General features: G+C 39.4%; 1 protein-coding gene across 2 annotated transcripts in view; it reads left to right on the top strand.

Moving 5' to 3' along the window:
* Window positions 1-2,384: 2,384 nt before the first annotated feature.
* Window positions 2,385-25,875, top strand: part of OSBPL9 (oxysterol binding protein like 9) — a 161,409-nt gene continuing 137,918 nt past the window's right edge. The window contains exon 1 of one of the 2 annotated variants that reach the window (XM_045548041.1): window positions 2,385-2,546. In XM_045548041.1, coding sequence (XP_045403997.1) covers window positions 2,436-2,546 — 111 coding nt within the window. In that variant the 5' untranslated portion in view covers window positions 2,385-2,435. The remainder of the gene's footprint in view (window positions 2,547-25,875) is intronic. The other variant, XM_045548042.1, reaches the window with a different exon arrangement.

Below are 25,875 nucleotides of genomic sequence, written 5' to 3'. Positions count from 1 at the left end.
AGTAGAACTCCTCCTGTTTAGGGGAGGGATCTCACTCTTCCACATAATACCAGTATCTAGCCCAGTGCCTGGCACACAGGAGGGGCAGACACTGGGCTAGACACTCTGTGATGAATGATAGAATTGTTATTTAGTGACTCTGTGAACTTGAGAAAGTCTCTTGGCTTCAGTTGTTTCATTAGTTAAATGAGGTGTTACCTATTCCACAGGATGTGGCAAGGACTAAATGCATCCCTGTTTTGCTTTCAACCCATTTTTCCTCCCTCCTCCTTTAAAAATTTTTAGCCCCTTTAAGTTCTTGCCATTCTGCTTTATCACCTGCTATTTTGCTTTACCACCTGCTATTCTGCTTTGTTGCTGTCATCTACCTGTGAGCTAGGCTAATGCCACAGCAAATCTTTTTTTTTTTTTTTTTTTTTTGAGACAGGGTCTTGCTCTGTCTCTCAGGCTAGAGTGCAGTGGCATCATCAAGCTCACTGCAACTTCAAACTCCTGGGCTCAAGCGATCCTCCTGCCTCAGCCTCCCAAGTAGCTGGGACTGCAGTCTCGTGCCACCACGCTTAGCTATTTTTTTCTATTTTTAGTAGAGATGGGGTCTCAGGCTGGTCTCAAACTCCTGACCCTAGGGTATTCTTCCACCTCAGCTGCCCAGGGTGCTAGGATTATAGGTGTGAGCCACCACGCCTGGCCCTAGCCCATAAATCTTAAATGGGCATGCAACACTGCCCAGCAATGCTATTCCACTTCTATTGCTTTCTCACTCTTTGAAATGATTCTTTCAAACCTTATCCTCTTTCTTCATACCACATTTCTTTGGGAAAATTCTAAGAACTAATATTTATTGAATGCTTACTATCTACCAGGCATTGTTCTAAACTTTTTACCTGTATGAGCTTATTTAATCCTAAAAACAACCTTTGGAGGCAGCTACTATTTTTATTCACATTTTAAGGATGGGGCAACCAGGGCACAGAGACGTCAGAAAACTCACCTAAAGTCATATAGCTACTAAGTGATGGATCTCCAGAGATTAAAACTAGGCACCAGAGTCCACATTGTTTTTTTTTTTTTTGAGACAGAGTCTCGCTCTGTTGCCCGGGCTAGAGTGAGTGCTGTGGCATCAGCCTAGCTCACAGCAACCTCAAACTCCTGGGCTCAAGTGATCCTCCTGGCTCAGTCTCCCGAGTAGCTGGGACTACAGGCATGTGACACCATGCCTGGCTAATATTTTCTACATATTTTTAGTTGTACAGCTAATTTCTTTCTACTTTTAGTAGAGATGGGGGGGGTGGTGGGGGGGGTCTCGTTCTTGCTCAGGCTGGTCTCGAACTCCTGACCTCAAGCAATCCTCCTGCCTTGGCCTCCCAGAGTGCTAAGATTACAGGCTTGAGTCACCGCACCTGGCCCACATCTCAATTTAAATACTACCACCTGAGAGGCCCACATTGACTATCCAATTTAAAGAAGCCACCTGTTGGCTTCCTAGGACATCAATTTATTATCTTGTCTGTAAGATGTTTATCAGTATTGGATATTTTTCTTGTTTGTTTGTTTAATGTTTGCTTTCATCACAGAATTTAAGCCCTTACAGAGCAAGGTACCTGTCTGGCTCATTCACTGTTGTATTCCCAGGACCTTGAATAGTGCCTAGATATAGCAGGTGGTCAATAAATACTAAAATTGCCCTTGTAGGCTGTAAATGATTGCCCTTCTCTGACTTTGTCTCCTACCACTTTCTCCCTGGCTCACTGCTCCACTCAAAGTGACCTCCTTGCTGTTCCTTCACTATGCCAGACTCACTCCTAACATCTGGTGTTTGCACTTGCTATTCCTTCCCCTTGGAAGGCTCTTCCCCCAGGTTCTCTCCATTTTCTTCAGGTCTTTGCCTATAAGTTACTTTCTCATTCAGGCCTTCCCTGTTTGGGAATTTAAAACAGTAGTCCCAAGGCTCTACCTCTTTCGTTGCTTATTTTTTCTCCATAGTTCTTACCAATTTTTAAGATACCATATTATTTACCATTTATTTTATTGCCTGTTCCCCTCCTCCCGTGAAGGCTCTGCCGAATCCCCAAAGCCTGGCGTGCCTAGCACAAAACAGCAAATACTTATTAAATAAATGGTTTGTGAAATGAATGCATAAGTGACTATCAGATGTGAAATCTTTTGGAAGTGTAGGGTATCATCGCGACCAGTAAAATTATTTACGTTAATAAATAACCTTAATAGCATTCTCGCATCCCTGGCGCGGAGTCCTACACAGCAACGGCGCCCAAAGCAAGTGTGTTTGACTGTGGTCGCTGGGGGCGTGTGTCGGCGAGTTGGTCCAGGAGAGGGCGTTGGCCCCGCCCCGGCCCCGCCCCGGCCCCGCCCCCGAACGCTGAATGCCATATAGGCGAGTGACGTCAGGCCGTTTGTTGTCATTGGCGGCTCCCAAGATGGCGTCCATCATGGAAGGGCCGCTGAGCAAATGGACTAACGTGATGAAGGGCTGGCAGTATCGTTGGTTCGTGCTGGACTACAACGCAGGGCTGCTCTCCTACTACACGGTGAGTCCTCGGAGGGCAACGCTCCGAGCGCCTCGGGGGCCGCGCTCCCTGGGTGGAGGTGGGGGGCCGGGGTTTCGGGGAGCCGAGTTGAGGTTGCCAGGCTGGGGGTGCCGCCGTACGAGAGGGTTCCCTTGCTGGGGAGGGCTTTGCGTCCCGCATAGCCAATGAGGGTGAAGGAGATGTGGGCGCCGCCAATGAGCAGGTACTGGCTGCCTGATTTATTGGCTGGGGCGAGCCACGTTTCTTTTTTAGGGTCCGGCGTTAAGCTGTGGTGGGGTCTGGCGTAGTTGTGAGTGAGCAAGGGTGGTCGTTGTTATGTTTTAAAGGGTCTGGTAGTGCGGTTCATGCCCTGTCCCCACGTTGTCATGGACTTTACACTGTCCCCTCACACGCTGTAAACGGCCGCACCCCTTAGGTTCCCTTCAAGGACCAAAGAGCTCTGCTTCCCCGGAGCAGTGCCCTGACGAGCCTGGGTATATGCAAAGGTGACCGGCCCTCGGGCAACACTAGCGGGTGTGAAATTCCTTCTGTCTGTCCAGGTTGAGTGTCTCATTTAAGCGACGCACTCCTCTGTTCAGCGGGAGATGAGCGTAACCAACGCCTTAACTTTCCCGTACACGAGTCTTTTGTTAGCGAAGAGATAAGGGACAGTGCAGTGTCCCCTGAAAGTTATATTTGGGGGAGGGCTGAGTTCAGGGTTTCACTGTTAACACGAATCAGTGGTCGTGGGGAAAGAGATGAATTGCTCTGAATCTTATGTTCTGATTATTCCTTCCGCCCCCATCGCGTTAGATATGGAAGGTGGGTGGTATTAGAGAAATTACTTCCAAAAGTACTTTTTCTGAATGGTATATAGTTAATAATAGCCAATGAGAGGGAGGAACCTACTTAAAATGAAAGGACAAAATAGAATGTACTGAAGGCTTTAGAAAATAATAGAAGACAAAAAATAAAATTGTGGAAGAAAGGTTAATGTTGATGAGAGGAATGGGGACACAAATATTTATTCGTTCACTTAAAAAATATTATTGACCTCCTGCTATGTGCATTTCCATGACAGCAAGAATAAACGGTGATAAAGTCATTGACTGTTCCTCTTCTCTGGAGCTTACATTCTAGTCTAGCGCGTCCCTTGATTCATTTCACTCTCAATAACTCTTTAAGGTAGGTATTCATTATTCCCATTTAATATCCCCATTTAAAGTTTTGGAATCTGAGGCTCCAGGCTGTTAAGTAATTTGCTTGATTGCATAGCTAACAGTAAGTGGTGGAATCAAGATTGCAAATTCTTGGCTTTCTGACTTTGCCCACTAAACTTCACTTTCATTACAGGGAGAAAAGTGCAAGCTGTGAGTTAGTAAAGGCAAGCCTGCCGGAGTAGAAGTATTACTTTTACCATCCTTTAACTATCAACTTCCTTTCTCTACATAAGTTTTAAAGGGTAAAAGACCAAACTTTAATAAGTCTTAAACACATTGTTCAAGATTATGTTTAGGTGGACACCAAAGACAGCCAACTGAATATTATATCCTGAAAACTCTGGAGTTATGAAATCCATGGCTCAGATAAGCAAAGAATAATACTGGGTTTCAGTAGATGTGATAATCAGAAAATACCATGGAAACTTTCCAACCTGTTCAAAATGGAGTAATTGCAATGAGTGGCACTGTGTAATTAAGTTACTCTACAAATCCCAAATTTGTGTGGGCCTGAATCGAGGGCCATCCTGGAGAGGCCCCAGGCTGGGGTTCTTGGGAACTCCTGCCCCAGACACAGCATCTTCCTTTTTCCTGTGTTCCTTTCTTTAGAGTATTCTTTTTCTTCCTCATTGCCCTTTTAGTTTTTGAATACTTGGACAAATTTCTCCTTGTCTTACTGGCTAAATACAGGTTTTTCAGGTCCTTCTTTTTTCCCCCCACCTTACTACTTCTTCTTTTTCTTTCTGAGATTAGATTATGTAAAACATTATCCTTGCAAGAGGAAGGAGGTATCATATTTCTCACTAATGGCTGTTTAGAAGGTTTTTTCTTTTCTAGTAGTTTGATGTTGAAGTATTTGCTTGCAGAGAAACAACAGAGAAATGTTGTACCATCTTGCGAAAATAAAATGATACTACCCAATCTTAGAGGAGGTCCAGTAAAGATGGGAAAAGGATATACATATTCACTTAAAGTGAAAGTAAGAGATACATTGAGTATTGGCGATGAATTTGGTATACCTGGACATTGTTCCAGTACATGAGGATTCTGAAGGTACATATTTGAGGGTACATATTAATGATTTGCATCTGTGTGAATACATGAAGCAGTGTCTTCCAGGAAGAATATCTGCATTAGTTGTACAGCAGTAAATAGCAAGTCACTATATTCCTTGTTTCCAAAATCACTTGGCCTCTAGTCTTGCTGTGTGGGTGTAGGTCTGTTGTAGGATGGCGCTGAGAACCCTGAACTAAACTAGATTGGCCTTGCTTTATAATGGCCTGTACTGAGAATTCATACTGAGATAGTTGGAGATTGGGCTAGAATCTTTGGAATTGCTGTGAACTGAATATACTCAAGCCTTACCTCAGCCTGCATCTTCACCGAATTTGGCCTCTGGGGATGAAATGGTCTTTTTACTTTATCCTTTTCTTTTGTTTCTTTTGTTTTCATAATCTGTGAATCTTTAGTTTTTGAAAAAGAGCTTGCTGTATTTTTATTTTGCCCAATACAGGACCAGAGAAACTGATTACCTCCTTTAGGAAAGTAGATTTAGGCAGTTTTTTCAGCTCCAGCTCTGTCTCTTAATTATTCGAAACTTAATATACTGTAGTGCATTCAGCAAGCACTTATTTAGGACTGACTTTGTAATAGCCATTGTACTGCACGTGCTGGGAGTGTGAGCATGGAGGAGAGAGAATTTCCTCCATGAAGAAACTCACAGTTTAGCAGAGCAGATACGTAAACATTTCAAAACAATATGACAAATTCTGAAATAGAAAAAAGAATAGGCTGTTGTGGGAACATTGTCAGGAAAAGGCCAGAGAGGCATTTGGGCTGAGACTTAAAGAATAAAGGTAGAAGAGAAGACGGACATTTTAGGCAGTGGGAAAGGATATACTCAAATTGGGAAGCTTGAGAACGTAAGGTACATTAAGAGGATATTGGGAATTTCTGAGTAGCTCTAGTGTAAAGATGTGTGTGGGAGATAATAGGAGATTGCATCCAGAAGGCATTTGGAGCCATGGGTCAGGCATGGTAGGAAATGCATATCTGTTGGATTATAGCATAGAGTTTGTTAGTTGAATTTTTATTATTAGATGAGATACCCAGGGATGGCTAAGGATATAAATTTGGAAATACTGTGTGAGCAACCAACCACTTATATGGTTAATGATCACAAAGGGAGTTGAGAAGGAGGAAAAATTGGGGGGAGGTATAGATATGTGAGTAGTTGAAAGGTTAGAAAGTTAGTGGAATTTGTACCTTTTGTTAATTTATCAAATATTTGTAGAGTTCTGACTGTATGCCAGGCACTTTGCTAGGAAGTAGGGTTAAAATGGCAAGTAAGATGGAAATCATTCATGCTCTCATGGTATTGATAGCCTGCTGAAGGACATAGCAAGTAAGGCCTGTGATGGGGAAGCACAGTGTGTTTGGGAGTACATAGATGGGCTACTTCACTAAGTCTTGGAGTGTTAGGGAAGGTTTCCTAGAAGGAGTTTGCTGTGACCTGAGTGATGAGTAGAGCTTAGCTATATGAGCAGAGAGGGAATAGCGCTTGAGACAAAGGGAATAAATGTTTTTGGAGGCAATAAGAGTAAGGAGCTTGTCAGTCCTGGATCTTGGCTTGTGAGGTATGTAGTAGTGAGAGATGACCTGCAGAACTAAGCTAGGGAGACAGATACTGAAAGGCTTTCTTGGCAAGCCATGTTAAGGAATTGAACTTTTATCCCAGGGCAATGGAGAGCCATTTCAGTGTTGTACGCACATTTTTATTATTTAGAAAACTTTTATTATAGAAAATTTTAAACATACATGAAAAGTAAAGAAGATAGTAAAATGAATTCCTATAATCTAGCTTGTGTAATTGTCAATATATGGCCAATCTTGTTTTAATAATACTCATATCAAATCCTTCTTCCATTGGATTATTTTAAAGCAGATCTCAGAGACCATATTATTTCACTTGTGAATATTTCAGTATGTATCACTAAAAGTTAAGGTCTGTCTCTTTTTAAAAATGTTATCAAAATACTATTACTACAGCTAAATGGTAATATTTATTAATATCAGATATCTAGTCTGTTTAATTTCCATGATTGCCTTACACATCTCTTCCTCACCAGTTGGTTTGAGTGAGGATTCCACACACTATCTGCACATAAAAGTCTTGAGTCCTATTGATTGGTTGATTGATTGAGACATGGTCTCAGTCTGTCGACTGGGCTAGAGTACAGTGGCATCATCATAGCTTACTGCAACTTCAAACTCCTGGGGTTAAGCGATCCTCCTATGTCAGCCTCCCCAGTAGCTGGGACTACAGGTGTGCGCCATAATGCCTGAAAATTTTTCTATTTTTAGTAGAGACAGGGTCTCACTCTTGCTCAGGCTGATCTCCAACTCCTGAGCTCAAGCAATCCTCCCACCTCGGCCTCCCGGAGTGCTGGGATTATAGGTGTGAGTCCCCGTGCCGGGTCTTGAGTCCCTTTTAATATATAGGTTTCCCATTCCTCTTTCTTTCTTGCCATTTATTTGTTTAAGAAACCAGGTCACTTACTCTGTAGAATTTTCCATATTCTCCATCTTGTTGGAGACATCTTTTTGATATGTTTAAACATGTTCCCTTGTCCTGTGTATTTTCTTTTCTTTCCTCATTTCTTTCCTTTCTTTTTTTGAAACAGGGTCTCAACTCTGTTGCCTGGGCTGGAGTGCAGTGGCATCATAATAGCTCACTGCACACTCAAACTCCTGGCCTCAAGTGATTCTCCCATGAAGTCCTCCTACCTTGGCTTCCCAAAGTGTTAGGATTAGAGGTGTGAGCCACCATGCCTGGCTAAGTTTTTCGTTTCTTTTCATTTTTAGAGACAGGGTCTCACACTGTTGCCCAGGCTGGAGTACAGTGCTTTTTTTTTTTTTCTTTAAATCAACTTTTATTGTATTCAATATTTTTCTTTTCTTTTTCTCATTTTTAAAACTTTTATTATTTTTTGAGACAGGGTCTCACTATGTTGCTCAGGCTGGTCTCAAACTCTTGGGCTCAAGGGATCCTCCCACCTTCACTTCCCAACTAGCTGTGATTACAGGTACATGCCATGGTGCCCTGTCCTGTATTTTCATTTATTTACTTATTGACTCACTTACTAGACAGGGTCTTGCTCTGTCGTCCAGGCTGGCGTGCAGTGGTGCCATCATAACTCACTGCAACCTCAAACTCCGGGGCTCAGGTGATCCTCCTGCCTCAGCTTCCTGAGTCACTGGGATTACAGGTATGAGCCACCACGCCCAGCTGTCCTCTGTATTTTCTATCAATTGATGATTTGAGCTTAAAGCTTAATAAAATTCAGGTTTTCTTCTTTTGGGCAAGAATACTTCATAGGTGGAATGTATCAAATCAGGATGCATGTGATGTCTCTATGATGGTAAAATTGATCAGTAGGTACAGGTGAAATGTGTAGTTTTTTAAAAGAATACTATGATTACTGAGAGGTCAGTTTTTACAGACTTATTGATTGGATGTGAGTGAAAGAGGAAGAAGAGTGATGATATCCAGGTTTTCCATTTGAGCTGGATGAATGATAACAGGGAAGATAGGAAGAACAGATTGGAAGAAAAAGGTGAGGCATGTTGAAATTGACATAAAGATATGTTGTAGTCTGGAGCTTAGGACAAAAATCTGGGCTGCAGATAAGAATTAGTTTTTCATATATGGAGAGTGTGTGAGAAGAATAGAGATCTTTGGATAGGGTGCTGAAAAACACCATTGGTTTAGTTATCTATTGCTTTGTGACAAATTACTCCAAAATTTAGCAATGCGAAACAACAAACATTTGTTATCATAATTTCTGTGGGTCAGAACTTTGTGTGTTCCGGCTTAGGGTCTCATGAAATTACAGTCAATACATTAGCCAGGTTTGCAGTCATCTGAAAGGCTTGACTGGGGCTAGAGGGTCAGCTTCCAGGATGACATGCATGGCTGTTGCAGAAAGCCTCAGTTCCTTGCTGCTGTTGGAAGGTGGCTTCAGTTCTTCACCAGGTAGGCACTCCATCAGGCTACTTGAGTGTCTTCATGATAGGACAGCTGGATTTACCCAGAGGGAGTGATCCAAGTGAAAGCAAGCAGGAAGGGGCAATGCCTTTTATGACTGACTCTCAGACCATCACTTCTACCTTATTTTGTTCATTAGAAATGAATCATTAAATTCTGCTTAGCCTCCTGGAGATGGGAATTTCAGGCATGAGGAGGGGGATTAGGCTCTACCTTTTGAAAGGAGAATTTGTGGACAGATTTTACACTACCAGAATCACATTTAAGGAATTGGCAGAGGAAAAAGCCAGCACTGGAGAGTGAAAAGAGATGCCAGAGATGTAAGAGAAAAACCGGAAGAATGTGGTGGTCATGGAAATCAAGGTGGGAATAGTAAATTGGCTTGAGTACTGCTAAGAAGATTGAATAGATAAGGTCTAAAACATATCCATTGAATTGATCAGCTTGGGCATCATTAATGTCCTTAGTGAGAGCAGTCTCTATGGAGTGGTGAATGCGGAAGACAGATTGGAGTGGCCTGAATTGCAATTAGGAGGTAAGAAGTAGACAAAGTAAATGTAGATTATTCAAGATGTTTCATTGTGGAAGGGGCAGAGAGAGGGATATGGATTTGAGGGGAAGGGCTTCTAAGATAGGAATAGGCTTAAATGTAGAGATTGGGAGCAAGGTTCATGTTAAAAATGAGAATACAGGCCAGGTGCAGTGGCTCACGTCTGTAATCCTAGCACTTTGGGAGGCCAAGGCAGGAGGATCACTTGAGGTCAAGAGTTGAGACCAGCCTGAGCAAGAGCAAGATCCCCATCTCTACTAAAAATAGAAAAATTAGCTGGGTGTGGTGACGTGCACCTGTAGTCCCTGCTACTTGGGAGGGGGAGGGACGGAGATCGGTTGAGCCCAGGAGTTTCAGGTTACAGTGAGCTATGATGACACCACTGCACTGTAGCCTGGTAGACAGACCCTGTCTCAAAAAAAAACAAAAGAAAGAGGATACAGTCATGACTTAAGGACTTAAACATTTAGAACAATGGCCTAGGAAACTAGAAAAAGGACAAGTTGGTTAAAGGTTAATCTGGTCACATGAAGAACTGGTTGAAATTATGAAAGATGGTTTAGTCATGACACATAAATGCTTAACTATCTTTTTTTCTTTCTTTCTTTCTTTTTTTTTTTTTTTGAGTAACATTTTGGAGAAAAGGTTAGAAACAGTGAATTAGTAAGTTACCTGAGCCACTCAAAGCATTCTTTGTAAAAGGAGTCATTAGAGAAATTGTATGTTCTTTGCTGTTACACACTGACGGGAAGAGACTCATAATGACTTTGCATTTTAAAACCACTGCTAGTCAAAACACATTTCAGTGTTATTTGGCAGTCCTTAGCAATGTCTAGAAGATGATAAAAAAAATACCATCTAATTTTTGGATTTTAGGTTTTTGAAGAGCTTAATTATATATATTTCTTTTTTAAATATGTAAAAGAGATAGTCTCAGATTCTCCTAGAAAGATACCAGCACCACTCCCATCAAATATTTAAAAGTGAATTATGCTTTTTTAAATAGACTTCTTAAATATATTTGATTAATATGTGACTTTTATTAAGTTTATATGGTACGTTTTAACAGTCCACATCTAATACAGTAGTTTTAGAACAGTGAAAGGAACAAAAGAAAAATTATATCTAATCTAGATGCCCTGAAAAGATTACAAAGAAACCCCTAAGATGGTAAGTAGTATCAATGGGAAGAAGTACGTGGATATTTTATCTTTCACTTTCCTTGAATACTTCAGTAGTCTTGATTTTTCCCTTTTCTCAAACTCCTGAGCCTAAAACTCAGGTAATTCTTTTGGGCATTTAATCATTTTACATGTTATAATTAACCATATCTCTAGTACATTGTTTTCTGTACAGCAAGCTCGTAAACTCCTTGATGGCAGTGCTGAACATTATGATATCTTTATGCCCTACAATGTAGCACATTATTCTCCTAGTGAATGGAATGTCCAAGGTCCTTCAAAGTAGGCTTAGAGGTGACAGGCAGAAGGCTATTTGGAATTCTTGTTTACACAGCTTTGTAAATTTTGTAAAATATACTAATAGCAAAGACATATGTTTCCATAGTTTATGTAAAACCTCATTGAGTTTATGTTAACTACAGAGGCTTTTGTTTAATTATCCAGAGCCTATAGAACTGTGTGGGATTTGCTTCTTTTGTTATGCTAGACAAGTAGTCAGTTCTTGGAAAACTTGCAAGCAGTTTTGTTGAGGGTGATAATTTATAGAAAGAAAGTAGAGTTGTTCTTAAATATGTCACCCTGGCTAGGCACGGTGGCTCATGCCTGTAATCCTAGCACTTTGGGAGGCTGAGGCAGGAGGATCACTTGAGGCCAGGAGTTCAAGATCCGAGTATGAGTGAAACCACATTTGTACCAAAAAAAAAAAAAGAAAAAGAAAAGAAAAATTAGCTGGGTGTGGTGACACACCCCTAGAGTCCCAGCTGCTCAGGAGGCTGAGGCAGGAGGATCTCTAGAGCTCAGGATTTTGAGGTTGCAGTGAGCTATGATGATGCTATTGCACTCTCACCCAGGTGACAGAGCGAGACTCTATAGTTAGGTAATCCCAATCAAAACTAGAACAATGTACAAGTGATTTGGATTAAGGATTGAATTTCTTTTACAACAACCAAATGGCCAGCCCAATCAATTGTTTTCTTCTCATTTACTTTATTGTGAAGAATTATCTTCTTAGACTAGTTTAGACTTCATTTAAAAAGGGAATTTACTTTTTTCGCAGAAGTTCTAAGTTTACGTGGTACATGGAATTGTATAAATGGAATCATATTTGAGGAAAGTGTTTTGAGGTATTCATAATTTGTTTCCATTCACATGACAATATTTAAGATTATTATGAAAGCTGGTTTTCTATTTCTTGGAGTTTTCTTCACATTAAGCCCTCCTGCTAAGATTGTCTACTTATTTCTTGTATTTTATTTTAGCAGTATTGTTATGGCATAGCTGGGTGAATAAAACAGTGAAAATTTAATCTGTGGCTCTGGCAGCTACCTCTACATTCTCTCAACCCTCTTTCCTTCATCACTCATAGCAGATACCATGCCTCCCAAAGACAATAGAGTCCGTTTGGTGTGAACACTCTTAACTCCTTGTACCATTACCTATTTTAGCATAGTATATATCTCTATTCCTCTTTATTCTTGCCTGTATTCTTATGCCTCCTAGTGGAGGTAATCTCTCTGTATATGAATCCCATTTGCTCACAGATTTTTTAAGGGACCTCAGTCTATACATTTTCTCCTATCTGCTTATCTCTTCTCTCTCTCATGTATCTTCAACTTCCCTCTGTATGGATGTTTGTTGTTCAAGGGTATTACTATTGTTATGCAATATAACAAGCATCTTATATAAAATTATAACAATTTTACATGGAAATTTTTAGTCTGCTTATTGCTTTTTATTGTCAATATATATATAACAGTTTTATTGAAATATAATTTATATACCACACAATTCACCCATTTAAACTATACAGTTCAATGGTTTTTAGTATATTCACAGAATTGTGCAACTATCTCCACAATTTTAGAAAATTTTTATCACCCCTAAAAGAAAACTTGTTCCCATTAACAATCACTCTCCATTTCTTGCCAACAACTCACCCCCAGCTCTAGGGAACCACTAATCTAGTTTTATTTTCTGTAGATGTGCCTATTTTGGACATTTTATATGAATAGTATCATAAACATGGTTTTTAAACCATTGTAATATGGCTCCTTTTACTTAGCATGATGTTTTCAAGTTTCATTCATATTGTAGTAAATATCAGTACTTTTTCTTTCTTTCTTCCTTTTTTTTTTTTTGAGACAGAGTCTTGCTCTGTTGCCCGGCTAGAGTGAGTGCCGTGGCGTCAGCCTAGCTCACAGCAACCTCAAACTCCTGGGCTTAAGCGATCCTACTGCCTCAGCCTCCCGAGTAGCTGGGACTACAGGCATGCGCCACCATGCCCAGCTAATTTTTTTAATATATATTTTTAGTTGGCCAGATAATTTCTTTGTATTTTTAGTAGAAACAGGGCCTCACTCTTGCTCAGGCTGGTGTCGAACTCCTGACCTCGAGCGATCCACCCGCCTTGGCCTCCCAGAGTGCTAGGATTACAGGCATGAGCCACCGCGCCCGGCCAATACAGGGCTTTTTCTTGCTGAATATTTCGTAGTATGCATATTCTATATTTTGTTTTTCCATTCATCAATTGATGGAGATTGTTTCTACTTTTTGGTTATTATGACTAATGCTACTATAAGCATTTGTGTACAAATTTCAGTGTGGACATATGTTTTTCTCTTGGGTATATATCTAAGAGTATAACTTCTGGAGTCATATGGTAACTCTTAGTTTAATCTTTTGAGGAATTGCCAGACTGTTTTCTAAAGTGGCTGTACTGTTTCACATTCCCAAGAGGGAACGAGGCTCCAATTTTTTTACATCTTTGCCAACATTTGTCATTACCTGTCATTTTGATTAGTAGATGTGAACTAGTATCTTTTTGGGGTTTTGATTTGCATTTCCCTTATGGCTGTTGATCTTAAGCATCTTTTCATGTGCTTATTGGCCATTTGTATGTCTCCTCTGGAGAAATGTCCATTCATAGTCTTTGCCCCTATTTAAATTGGGTTATTTGTCTTTTATCGTTGAGTTGTAAGAAGGTTTCTTTTTTTTTTGTATTCTAGATACAAATCTCGTATTAGATACATGATTTGCAAACATGTTCTCCCTTTCTGAGAGTGGTTGTCTTTTTACTTTCTTGGTGGTTTCCTCTGAAGAACAAATTCTTAAATTTTGATGATAACCAGTTTATTCCTCTTTTGTTATATGTGCTTCTGATGTCATATCTGAGAAATCACTGCTTAATCTAAAGTCATAAAGTTTCATACCTGTGTTTTCTTTCAAGAGTTTTATTTCCCCCCCCCAAGAGTTTTATATTTTAGCTCAGTTAAGGTGTTTCTGGGGTCCTCTTGGCCAAGAGGGGTCCATTCAGTTAGCAGAGGGCTTAGAATTTTATTTTTAGTTCACAGACCCCCCTTTTGGCCAAGATATGCCAGAGGCAGTAGTGATGGCCAAACTTTATTTTGTTCCATCATTGACAGGGTGGAGTGGCTGTTTGCCCTCAGTCTATTTATGCCCTCAGTGGGACTCTTATGGCCCAGGAGAGGTTTAATGCCATAAAAGCTTAGAGCCAGTTAAACATTTTGGGCCAGACTGGAATAGGGGTAGACGGCACTCATTAAACCCTTAAAACCTTTTAAGCAATATAGTTGAAAACCAAATGCTAAAATCATGTTTATAAAATTAATTTATCTATAAACATCAAGCAACTGTAGTCTAGGTTTTAGTTATAGACTCGTAGCGATTAGTTACATAAACATAAGCATTTTGTTAGGACCATTCTATTCCTTAAACTGGCCCTTACAGTCTCACGTTAGTCCCTGGGCCCAGAGGAGGGAAGGTCTGTTTGTGTAGTGACAGGGCATTAGCAATGGAAACAAACCAGGCCCAGTGAGATTTTAGAGGAGGAAAATTTGTAGGTGTCGCAAGATTTGTAGGCTTCGCAAGATTTGTAGGCTTCATTGGATTATCTCTAGTCTTCAGGATATCATGACTCTGGTTTTTTCAACATAAAATGAGAGATAAATAACGATAATTTGACAAATAATAATTTGGGTATCAAAATGGGAAAAGGAACCAATTCCATTAGAGAGTCAAATAAAAACATCATGAAGAAAATTATGACCTGTTTCTTTTTCTTTTGTAGTCAAGAAATAACCAGGATTTAGTCCAAACTTTGGACAAAGAATAAAAAACTTAAAAGGACAAGGCTGAGATTTAATAATGGGACTTTTTTTTTGGAGACATAATTTTCTCTAGTTTCTCATTTTTGTTAAAGACAAATCATAGTAGGACTGCCTTATTTATAAAGTAAATTTTAGTTGTATTATACTTGGTTGAATTATTTGCATAAAGTGCCACAGGCTTTTTTAAAATTGGGTTTGCTGGAGCCTCCCCCCACCCCTTTTTTTTTTAAAGGAATGTCAGCTTACTTAAAGGTCTCTAGAACCAAACCAAGGATTTAACTGCCTGTAGATACCTGTATGAATTGGGAAATTGCTCCTTTTTGAGGTCCCAAAGTAACTTGAGATTTCTGGACCTGTTAGAAAGTGACATTCTTTACTTACCATAGATCAGGAAATGTTATAAATAGGTCAATGTTTTCTTTTTTTCCACAGGCGTTTTATTGGCCTTATAAAGTCAACCTGGTTCCTCAAAGCAGTCTGGGCATATTTGAAAATATGCCATTCCAGTCAAAGCCTGGGTAAAATAACCAGTATCTCTAATTCTATCCTGTTATAAAAACAGATTCTTATTGAACTTATACAAATAATTATATTGTCATAAAATAAGAATACTTGTGAATAGTTGCCAAATTCTGGAGAAATCAAGTAGAGAGAAAAATAAATGTTTCAAATTGTAAACAAAATATACTTTATCAATTTGTTGTAAGCTATAAATAGCTCAAAAGAAGGAAAAATAAGTTTTCTTGTCTTCTGAAGTAGCAATGTTTTAAACAAATGGCTAAAAAAATTAGTTTAGTCCCATGTAATTAATTCTTGTCTTGCTTGAGGTTAGGTTAGCAATCCTCAGAAATGCATTAGGGTTTTTGTTTGTTTGTTAAAGTGAGCCAATTTAATTAAAGTCCAGTGGGTGTCTAGCTGAGGTGTCAGGATGTTAAAGCATCTTCAGTTAAAGTGGAAGTAGCTTTCATATAGAAAAACAAATGTTAATATTTGTAACAGTTTATCCTGGAGTTTGTATGTCACAAAGTGTGCTTGCAAGACCTCAGGAAAGTTAAATATTTCATATTTGACAGTGCTTCTTGTGTAGTTTTAACGTATTGAATAAGTCAAATGCATCTCTCAGATTTTCAGTGGCCCTAATATTTAGAAAGCCAGTTTGAGGTCAAAAACACAGTTTAAAAATTTTGATTTTGGAAAGCTTGTCAAATTTCAAAGGTATAAAACACTTTTATCATAAAACACTTATTGTCATAAAACAGGATTATAGGTTACTATAAAACAGTTATTTATTTAGCCAAAGTGATAATTTAAAAGATTTTAGAAAGCAAAAAGTTTTACTTTTTCTGAAAAAAAATCTAATTTTTTATATTTTGTGTATAGAATTTTCTCTTACATCTAGTAACTTTAATTACATATGTGAACTATAATGTTAGCTTTTAGTAGCCCTTATTGTTACAGCCCAACCAGGTTCATTGCCTACTCCTCAAGAGGAAGGCTGTACACTGAGATAGCAGGTGTTATTGCAGAGAAAGTTTATTTAGTATCACAGGTGCCATGCGAAATGGAAGTTCTCGAATCCATCTCCCTGAAAATTTGGGAGAAAGGGTTTTTAAAGATAGTTTGGCAGGCAAAGGCCTAGGCAATCAGGTCTGCTAATTGGCTGGGTTTAGGGTGAAACCATAGGGTTGTAGAAATTTTGGTTTTTGCTGAATCAGTTCTTGGTTGGGGGTTGCAGTACCAGTTGAGTCAGTTCCTTGGTATGGATGGGTCAGCCCTTCCACAGGCATGCAGCACCTGGGAGATATCGCAAAAACTAGCCTCAGGTTTCACAAGGGTGATGTTATCTATGGGAGCAATGAGGAAAGCTAAGAGTCTTTATGACCATCAGCTGTGACTCCTCAGTAGTAAGCAATTACAGGAAAGCAAGCTAGGGAACAACGGCTGCTTTTATATATATTTTTCCCCTACCATACTTTACACTTTGTAGCTCTTTATTAATTTTATAAAGGGCAGTTTCATTACTTTTGATGAAAAAATCTAAAGTTAAAGTAGCTTTGAGCTGTTGTCAGTTCCCAATTTTTATTAGCATATCTAAATATCTTTAGTTTTCTATATTATATATTAATATATATTTCTATATTATACATTAATACATTTCTATATTATATATTAATAAAAATAAGTTAAAGTATATAAATTCATGTTTAATAATTAATGTTTTAGTATTTTACTTATAAATAACTCAGGTATTTTATGACCATCTTTTTAAATTCAACATAATGACTGTAAATTTTTTTTTTTTTTGAGACAGAGTCTTGCTCTGTTGCCTGGGCTAGAGTGCCATGGCGTCAGCCTAGCTCACAGCAACCTCAAACTCCTGGGCTCAAACCATCCTCCTGCCTCAGCCTCCTGAGTAGCTGGGACTACAGGCATGTGCCACCATGCCCGGCTAATTTTTTCTATATATTTTAGTTGTCCAGCTAATTTCTTTCTATTTTTTTTTTTTTTTTTAAGTAGAGATGGGGGCTCGCTCTTGCTCAGGCTGATCTTGAACTCCTGAGCTCAAACGATCCGCCCGCCTGGGCCTCCCAGAGTGCTAGGATTACAGGCGTGAGCCACCAATGACTTTAAATTTTAATGATTTTATTATTTTTTTTCTTTTTACCCCCCCATCAATTTTAATGATTTTTAATTACTGAAAAGAATTTTGAAATTATAACACAGATGTCATCTCCAGTGTCTTTCAGTCACCTTAGGTCTTAAGTAGCCATGTGGCATCCAAGATGGCTAGGAAGGGCAGAGCCTGTCAGTGTCCTCAATTTACATACTGGATATACTGTTGAGAACAAAAGACAAGATGCCTGGAGGATCCAACCCCTTCTAAAATAGCCAGGAAACAAAGCTGGAGAAGGGAAGAAGGGGCCTTATCTGGCTTGGTTGTATCTTACAGTTGTTGGTCTAGGCACTGAGAACATGCTTCCAGGCCCCACCATGGCTACCTATCCAGACATCAGGATCTAAGGGGTCAAAACTTAAAAATACAAGTTTGTCATTGAGGATGGAACAAGTAAAAAATATATATATTTTTTCACATGTCTGAGCCCTTTATATACAAAAAAGCTTTATGTGCCAGTCACAGGTGGAAGAAGACAGGAATGTAAAGGTCATTTACAGTTTGGAAAGCAGAAAAACAGTCTTGGGGTGGGGGAAGCAAGACTAGTTAGCAAAAGGTGGTCTTGTTATATAAATGCAACCCCTTGGGTAATAGGTTTCAGAGAAAATAGATGGCAAATGTTTCTTTTCAGACCTTTAAAGATGGAAGCTCTTATTTTTTTTTGTCATAAAGGACAGTTTTGCTGCAGTCCAGATATAGCTTGGGGCAAGACATTTCTAATCTCTTTAGTCTATTTCGAAGCTAAAAGTTTTATATATTAAAAGCCCAACTGATAGTTTTAGAGAAATTTGGGTTAGAGTTTGTTAGAGATAGACAAAACAGTGAAAGACAAAAAAGAAATTGGGATAACAAGGAAAAAAAATTAAACATATTGTCCTCATATTGTCTTTAGTTAATTTCTTAGTTCTGTGAATAAATCAGTTCAGTTAGGCAACTGTGTCCCATTCCAGGAGCTAGTATTGTAGGAGCTTTTTAAACAGAAGAAAAACAAAGTCAACATTTGGAGCAATTTAAAAAAAAAAACTAGTTGGGAGGAAAAAAGCAATTGTTTAGGAGCAGGGATGGAAGGAGAGGTAAGAAAGAAGGAAAAAGTTGACTTTAAATATGTTGCATGCACCACTTTTTTTGATTCTCTTTTCACTTTAAATCACCCTTTTTAAGGGAGGCTATGAGAGACTTTTGATCCCATTATCTTCACTGTTTTGGAAGGTTTGAAAGCATCGTTGTTTTAATTGTGTGCACAGATAAACTAGAGGTCTCCTAAGATTTAATTGTGGCTGGCAAAACTTTAAATCATTTTAGGTTAGATTTCAAACATTTAAAAGAATTTTTAATAGTTTTTTAAGCATGTAAGTCACTAGTGTCTCTGATGGCAGTGGATCAGAGACCATTTTCTTAGAACTAAAGTTTTTATAGCTGCACTTACTTCTATGAGAGCATCCTCATAAACCCCTTATAGACCAGCTGAATCCAACTGGGTCCCCCCCAAACCTGGGACCTACAAAAACATTTTCTCTGGGCTCCAGAATGGAGAGAACCAGGGAAATGGAGGTAGCCTCCTATCCCAAAACCCAAACCCTGGGCCAACAAAGACATTCCCTCTAGGGTCTGGAATGGAGGGACCTGGGAAAACTGGAGTAGCCACCCCCCCACAACCCCAGGGCTAAGAAAGACATTCCCTCTGCGATCTGGAATGGAGGGAACTGAGGAGAAAAGAAGGGAAGTGGTCGAGAGAAATAGTCACCGGGATCTTCCTCCTAAAAGTGGGAGATCTTGGGTCCAGGAGAGCTTACCTGAGTTTCTCCCAGTGAGGTCAGGGAGACAACTGAGCTATCAGTGGGCTCGTGCAGACTTTGGTGTGGTGACCTCTGATCATGCTGGGGGAAACGGGGGGTCTCCCAGAGTCCCTTCAATTATTAACAAGGTTTATACTTTGGAAAAAGGAGAGCTTCATTTCTCCTACAGGGTAGCAACCTGCTGGGCAGACATTCCAACATGCTAGGAAGCAGAGTCCTGGGCCAGAAGCCAGGCACACATGCTTGATAAGAAGAGACAAAAGAGAACAGGATTTTATACTGAGTGGGGTAGTCAAATATACATATTCAACAAGCTATAGGAGACTCATGAGTATTTATGAAGGGAAATCATACACATGTAATTTCCTTTGTCTCTCCCATCCTGTCCTGGCCAGGAATTCAATTTGAAGGTGTTTCTGGGGTCCCCTTGGCCTAGAGGGGTCCATTCAGTTAGCAGAGGGCTTAAGATTTTATTTTTAGTTCACAGCTATAATGTTTAGACGGTTGATCCATTTTTTAGTTTTGTTTTTTTTTTTATATACAGTATGAGGTAAGGCTCCAACTTTTATTTTTTTGCATGTAGAAATCTACTTATCCCAGAACCGTTTGTTGAAAAGACTGTTCTTTTTCCATTGAATTGTTTTGGTATTCTTGTTGAAAATCAACCAACCATGAATGTGAGGGTTTATTTGTGGAGTCTCACTTCTATTCCATTAGTTTATATGTCTATACCAATAATGTACTGTCTCAATTATTGTAGCTCTGTTATAAATTTTAATACTGGGAAATGTGAATCTTTCAACTTTTTTTTCCCAAGATTGTTTTGGCTATTCTGGGTCTTTTGAATTTCCATATGAATGTTAGTATTTACTGACTTTTTCATTAATAAATTAACATGATCATATCTCTCCTAAATTGAAAAATGTCTTTCCTAATTCTCTCTTCCTGGAAATAACCATCCTAACTTCTCTTCCATAATATAGATGAATTTATTGAAAAGTTTTCTATCCTCTCTCTGTTTGTCTCTTACATTTACTGTGGAGCAGTCCTTTTTTTACCTCCACATTTCACTGAAAATTCTGGTAAAGGTCTCCAGTGATACCTTTGTTGCTAAACCCAGTGGGTACATTTTCACTCTTTATCTTAAAGTTGTCTCTGCAGCATTTGATGACATTTATTACTCTTTCTTTTAAAGTATGGAAATAATGGTTTTACTGTTCTTGAAGAGAAGACAACCTACTCTTAATTTTTTAAAAAACATTCAAACAATAGTGAAAGATATATGCAATAGAAGAAATGTCCTCCCTGAACTCCCACTGTTAGTGCTTCAGAGAATAGCTTTCTTTCTTTCTTTTTTTTTTTTTAATTTTTTTTTTTTTTTTTTTTTGAGACAGTCTCACTCTGTTGCCTGGGCTAGAGTGCCGTGGTGTCAGCCTAGCTCACAGCAACCTCAAACTCCTGGGCTCAAGCAATTCTCCTGTCTCAGCTTCCCGGGTACATGGGACTACAGGCACGCACCACCATGCCTGACTAATTTTTTCTATTTTTAGTTGTTTGCCTACTTTCTTTCTCTTTTTAGTAGAGATGGAGTCTTGCTCTTGCTCAGGCTGGTCTTGAACTCCTGAGCTCAAGCAATCCTCCCGCCTCGGCCTCCCAGAGTGCTAGTATTACAGGCATGAGCCACCGCGCCTGGCCTCTTTTCTTTCTTTCTTCTTTTTTTTGAAGACAGAGTCTCACTCTGTTGCTTGGGCTAGAGTGCCATGGCATCGGCCTAGCTCACAGCAACCTCAAACTCCTGGACTCAAGCAGTCCTCCTGCCTCAGCCTCCTGAGTAGCTGGGACTACAGGCGTGTGCCACCATGCCCGGCTAATTTTTTCTATATATTTTTAGTTGTCCAGGTAATTTCTTTCCATTTTTTAGTAGAGATGGGATCTCACTCTTGCTCAGGCTGGTCTTGAACTCCTGAACTCAAACCGTCCTCCTGCCTCTGCCTCCCAGAGTGCTAGGATTACAGGCGTGAGCCACCGCACTTGGCCAAGAATAGCTTTTTTGACAAGTCTTCATGCATAAATACACATGTATGTATATTTTACATAAAGGGAATCACTATATACATGATATTTTCCAACCTAAAAGCATCTTTTTTTTTTGTGTAATTTGTTGTACTATTTTGTATTGTATTTCTTTAAGTGGCAAAGTGAATGAAGGATACCATTTTTCCTTCATCTTTATTTAATGAAATCTGTCATCTGGCTTTGGGAAATTAAGGTTCCTGTGCTGTTTGTGATGCTGAAAGAGAGGGTATAGTAATCTGTGTTATCTCTTATGGTTCTGCTCAGTTGAGTAGTACTCCTTTAGGAAGGCAGTTACAGAGACCCATCCTTAGGCAAGGGGAGGAAACATAGACTCTAATTTTTTTATTGCTTGATTGACAGGGTCTCACTCTGTGACCCAGGCTGGAGTGCAGTGACCAGATCATAGCTCACTGTAACCTTGAATTCCTGGGCTCAAGAGATCCTCCTGCCTCAGCCTCCCAAGTAGTTGGGACTACAGGTGCACCCTACTGTGCATGGGTAATTTAAAAATTTTTTTTAGAGATAGGTCTCATTATGTTGCCTAGGCTAATCTCTAACTCCTGTTCTTAAGCAATCCAAAGTGCTAGGATTACAGGCATGAGCTACCGTGCCTGGCACCTTTGTACAGCTGTACAAAAATATTCTTTCTTTATATCCTTATTCTATAAGCTTTATTGTAAATTTTTTTTGTCTTTTTACTTTTTAAACTTTTTTTTTTGGTTAAAAAATAAGAGAAAAACTTATTAGTCTAGGGCTACACAGGGTCAGGATCATCAGTATCATTGTCTTCCACTTCTACATCTTGTCCTACTTGTAGGTCTTCAGGGGCAATGACAGGAATGGAGCTGTCTTCTCCCGTGATAACAATGCCTTCCTCTGGAATACTTCCTGAAGGACTTGCCTGAGGCTGTTTTACAGTTAACTTTTTAAAAAATAAGTAGGAGTACACTCTAAAATAACAATAAAAATATAGTATAGTAAATATATAAACCAGTAACATTTATTATTATCATGTGTTATGTACTGTGCATAACTGTATGTGCTATACTTTTAGGGGACTGGCAGAGCAATAGATTTGTTTACACTAACATCACCACAAACATGTGCGTAATACATTGCACTACAAAGTTATGGCAGCTGCAACATCATTAGGCCATAGGAATTTTTCGGCTCTGACATAATCTTATGGGCCATTATATGTGGTTGGTTGTTGACCAAAATGTTGTTATGCATCACATAACTGTATTTATGAAACAGTACTGTGAAGTAGTTGGTATTATTCTCTTTACACAGTGGAGTACTTGAAAGCTAAGGGGATCACACAGGAGTTTCTATGTGTGTGATCAAGTATTAGAACTCCAAATAGAAGGTTCTTTTGGAAACTGGATTAACAGTGGTTAGAAGGAAGATAAGCTCAAGTTATCAATAGTCTGCCAACAGGTGATAAACAGTTTACATTGTTATCACAATTAAATAAACTTCTTTCTGCATGTGCCCTTCTAAATACAGACTCCTTTGATTAATCCTTAAAAAGTAAGGAATACTTTTAGATCTGTTGTAATGCTAATGATAAAGAATAAAGAATGGATGTTTTTAAGTTACCTTTTTAAAAGTACGTTTTTCCTTATTATAAAAAAAATACTGGCCGGGCGCGGTGGCTCACGCCTGTAATCCTAGCCCTCTATGAGGCCGAGGCGGGTGGATCGCTCGAGGTCAGGAGTTCGACACCAGCCTGAGCGAGACCCCGTCTCTACTAAAAATAGAAATAAATTATCTGGACAACTAAAAATATATATAGAAAAACTTAGCCGGGCATGGTGGCGCATGCCTGTAGTCCCAGCTACTCGGGAGGCTGAGGCAGTTGGATTGCTTGAGCCCAGGAGTTTGAGGTTGCTGTGAGCTAGGCTGACACCACGGCACTCACTCTAGCCAGGGCAACAAAACGACACTCTGTCTCAAAAAAAAAAAAAAAAAAAAAATACTGTGTGTTTCTTGTAGATCATTAACTTCTCAAGCCATTGAAAGTTTTTTAAGCACTTTGGAATAGTTCTTGAATTCTTGACCTACTTCCTTATTCTCTCTCATAATTCTTTCCCTTAAGCATAACATTTGGGAGAAATTCTTTAGGAAAATAATTTCTTAGGCAATGTTTGAATATGTAACAATTTTTTACTCTATCTTTTGATATTTACATACTGTATTTCAAATGCTTTTCCTAACTAACTTGGGAATCATTTTTAACAGTTTCTTGGCAAACATTTTTCTGAGTTCCAAACTCCAAATTTGAATAACGACCTTTTGGAGCCTAGCTCCATTCTAAATTGGGGTCTGTAGGATGAGTCTTGGAATTAGGACTACACATCTGAAATTTCATGGTCCTGGCTGTTGTTCTTGCTAATTAGATAGATTTTTATTTATTTGTGTGTTGTATACATTTTTCTATCTTCCATAGATTTTTGTAGTGTTCTTGTTTCCTTTTATAATCTTATTTTGGGCCTTGAATTAGTCTTTGCCAAATAAGAAAAAAGGTCCTTGGGCAATTTTTGATAGAGAAGTGAAGTTGAATGACAATAATGGATTATCATTTCATAGTTTGGTGGGAGAAGTACTAGTATTTGAACACAAAAACACCCATCATTTTCTTCATTCAACTCATGTGAAAAAACATGAAGCAGGGCATGCTTCTGTAGTCACAGCTACTCTGGAGGCTGAGGCAGGTGGATCCCTGGAGCTCAGGAGTTCTAGTCCAGCCTGAGCAACATGGGAAGTCCCCATCTTTATATATAAAAAAGTGTCAGACCTTTAGTTTCCTTTCCCTGTGAGATAATCTTTCCTAGATTGGAGAAGGCAGATAAGGAAGGTGTTTGCACCTGGTATTCACTCCACTAATGTAGATTTTCTCTACAGATGCAAGTCTGCCTTACCAAAGGACAGCTTTTCAGAGAGCTATTCCTGTGTCTGCAGCCCTTTGAAATATGCCAAAGTATATTTTGGCATGACATATTTTGGTTTTCTTCTCCAGCATATATTACTAACCTGCCATAAATAATTTGCGGAACTTAGGCTACTATTTAGTATTTAATGTTTAACTTTATAAAGGATGCAAAACCCCGAAGTATCATGGCTGTATTTAATTGAACCCTGTGAAAGTGGTTCTCTCCGCTGATCTGTTGGCCTGAAATTCTGACTTGAAGATATAGTTCTTTTTTTTTTTAATTTTTTTTTTATTTCAGCTCATCATGGGGGTACATAAGTTCAGGTCATATACATTGTCCATGTCCCGCCCATCCCCCCGAGTCAGAGTCCCAAGCGCGTCCGTTCTCATTCTCCAGACAGTGCGCCTGGCACTCATCATATAGTCATACCTCCATCCCCTCCCCCCACACCTCCCCGGGTCTGCACCTTCAAGCATGACCATTCCCCAGAGGGTGTGCAACGCACTCGTCATGTAGGCATACACCCATCCCCTCCCCCCACCCCCCATCCCAGTCTGATATCCAATTGGTATCCTTCCCTGATGTACATTTAGGTGATGATCAGGGAAACCAGTTTTCTGGTGAGTACGAAGATATAGTTCTTTTAATAAAGACAGAAAGACCTGGGACTTTGCAGTGTAATAGGCCACTAGATCAAAATACAAGTCTGTAACTCTTTACCCACAATTTTTAAATTCCTTCTGCATACCCAAAATTTTCTGCCTTAGTTCATGATATACTTGTTTGGAAGCAAAGCCTTCTGGGACTAGTTCTGGCCCTCTTTTTCTACTTCTGTTAATATTGTATGATTCTTGGTATAATGACCTCCAGGCTATTCCATGTCTTAAAGATGATCTTCTACATATCTCTGTTCTGGTATATGAATAAGGGAGGGCAGCCTTATTCTCCGAATCTTGGAGAGAATCCAATATCACTGTCACCTTGTTTACTCATCTAATGTACTTTTCTAAGACTTCATCTGTAGAATAAGTAGACACTAAATCTGCTGCTCAAAATGAGGCCATCTATAACTGAGGGGGGAGGGAGGAACGAGAGAGTTATCTATGATAACTTGAGGGGTGAGTGATGGGGAAAGTTCTTCTATTATTGTGGTCTGTGACTACTCAGAGTTTTTGTTGGTATAGCTTTCCAGCAGTATGATGACATTCTTGGTTATTAAGTGCCCACAAGGCAGTAAATAGTGAAGGCTTTCTAGAACTGCGGTCCCCAACCCCTGGGCCATGGCCCGGTACCAGTCCATGGCATGTTAGAAACCAGGCCGCATATCACCGTGTGAACTCTCCCCCCAACCCCACCCCTCACCCCCATCCGTGGAAATAGTGTCTTACATGAAACCAGTCCTGGGTGCCAAAAGAGGCTGGGGACTGCTGTTCTAAGGTATGCTGATTCCAAACATTCTAACCAATACCACGTGAGTAGCTCTAGGCAGTAAACACCTTAGGATATCTGGATTTTCTCAGTACTATGCCAATGTGAAAATCAATTTATTCTGTAATCTAAATAGATATCTACCTTGGCATTGACCACTGCTCCCAGGAAGCCAAGGAACATATCCTAACCCCCAATGTTATGTTATCAAAACAGTTTGGGGATACAATCAACACATTCATTAGCCCCTGCTGAGATATAATCTAGGATGGGGTTAAGCAAACAAAAGCAGCTTTTTGCTGACTGTAGAATAAA

Source organism: Lemur catta, chromosome 3 (genome assembly GCF_020740605.2).
Source record: "Lemur catta isolate mLemCat1 chromosome 3, mLemCat1.pri, whole genome shotgun sequence".
NCBI classification, from domain to species: domain Eukaryota; kingdom Metazoa; phylum Chordata; class Mammalia; order Primates; family Lemuridae; genus Lemur; species Lemur catta.
The sequence above is the reverse complement of the archived record's forward strand: the minus strand, read 5'-3'. Positions and strand labels throughout refer to the sequence as shown.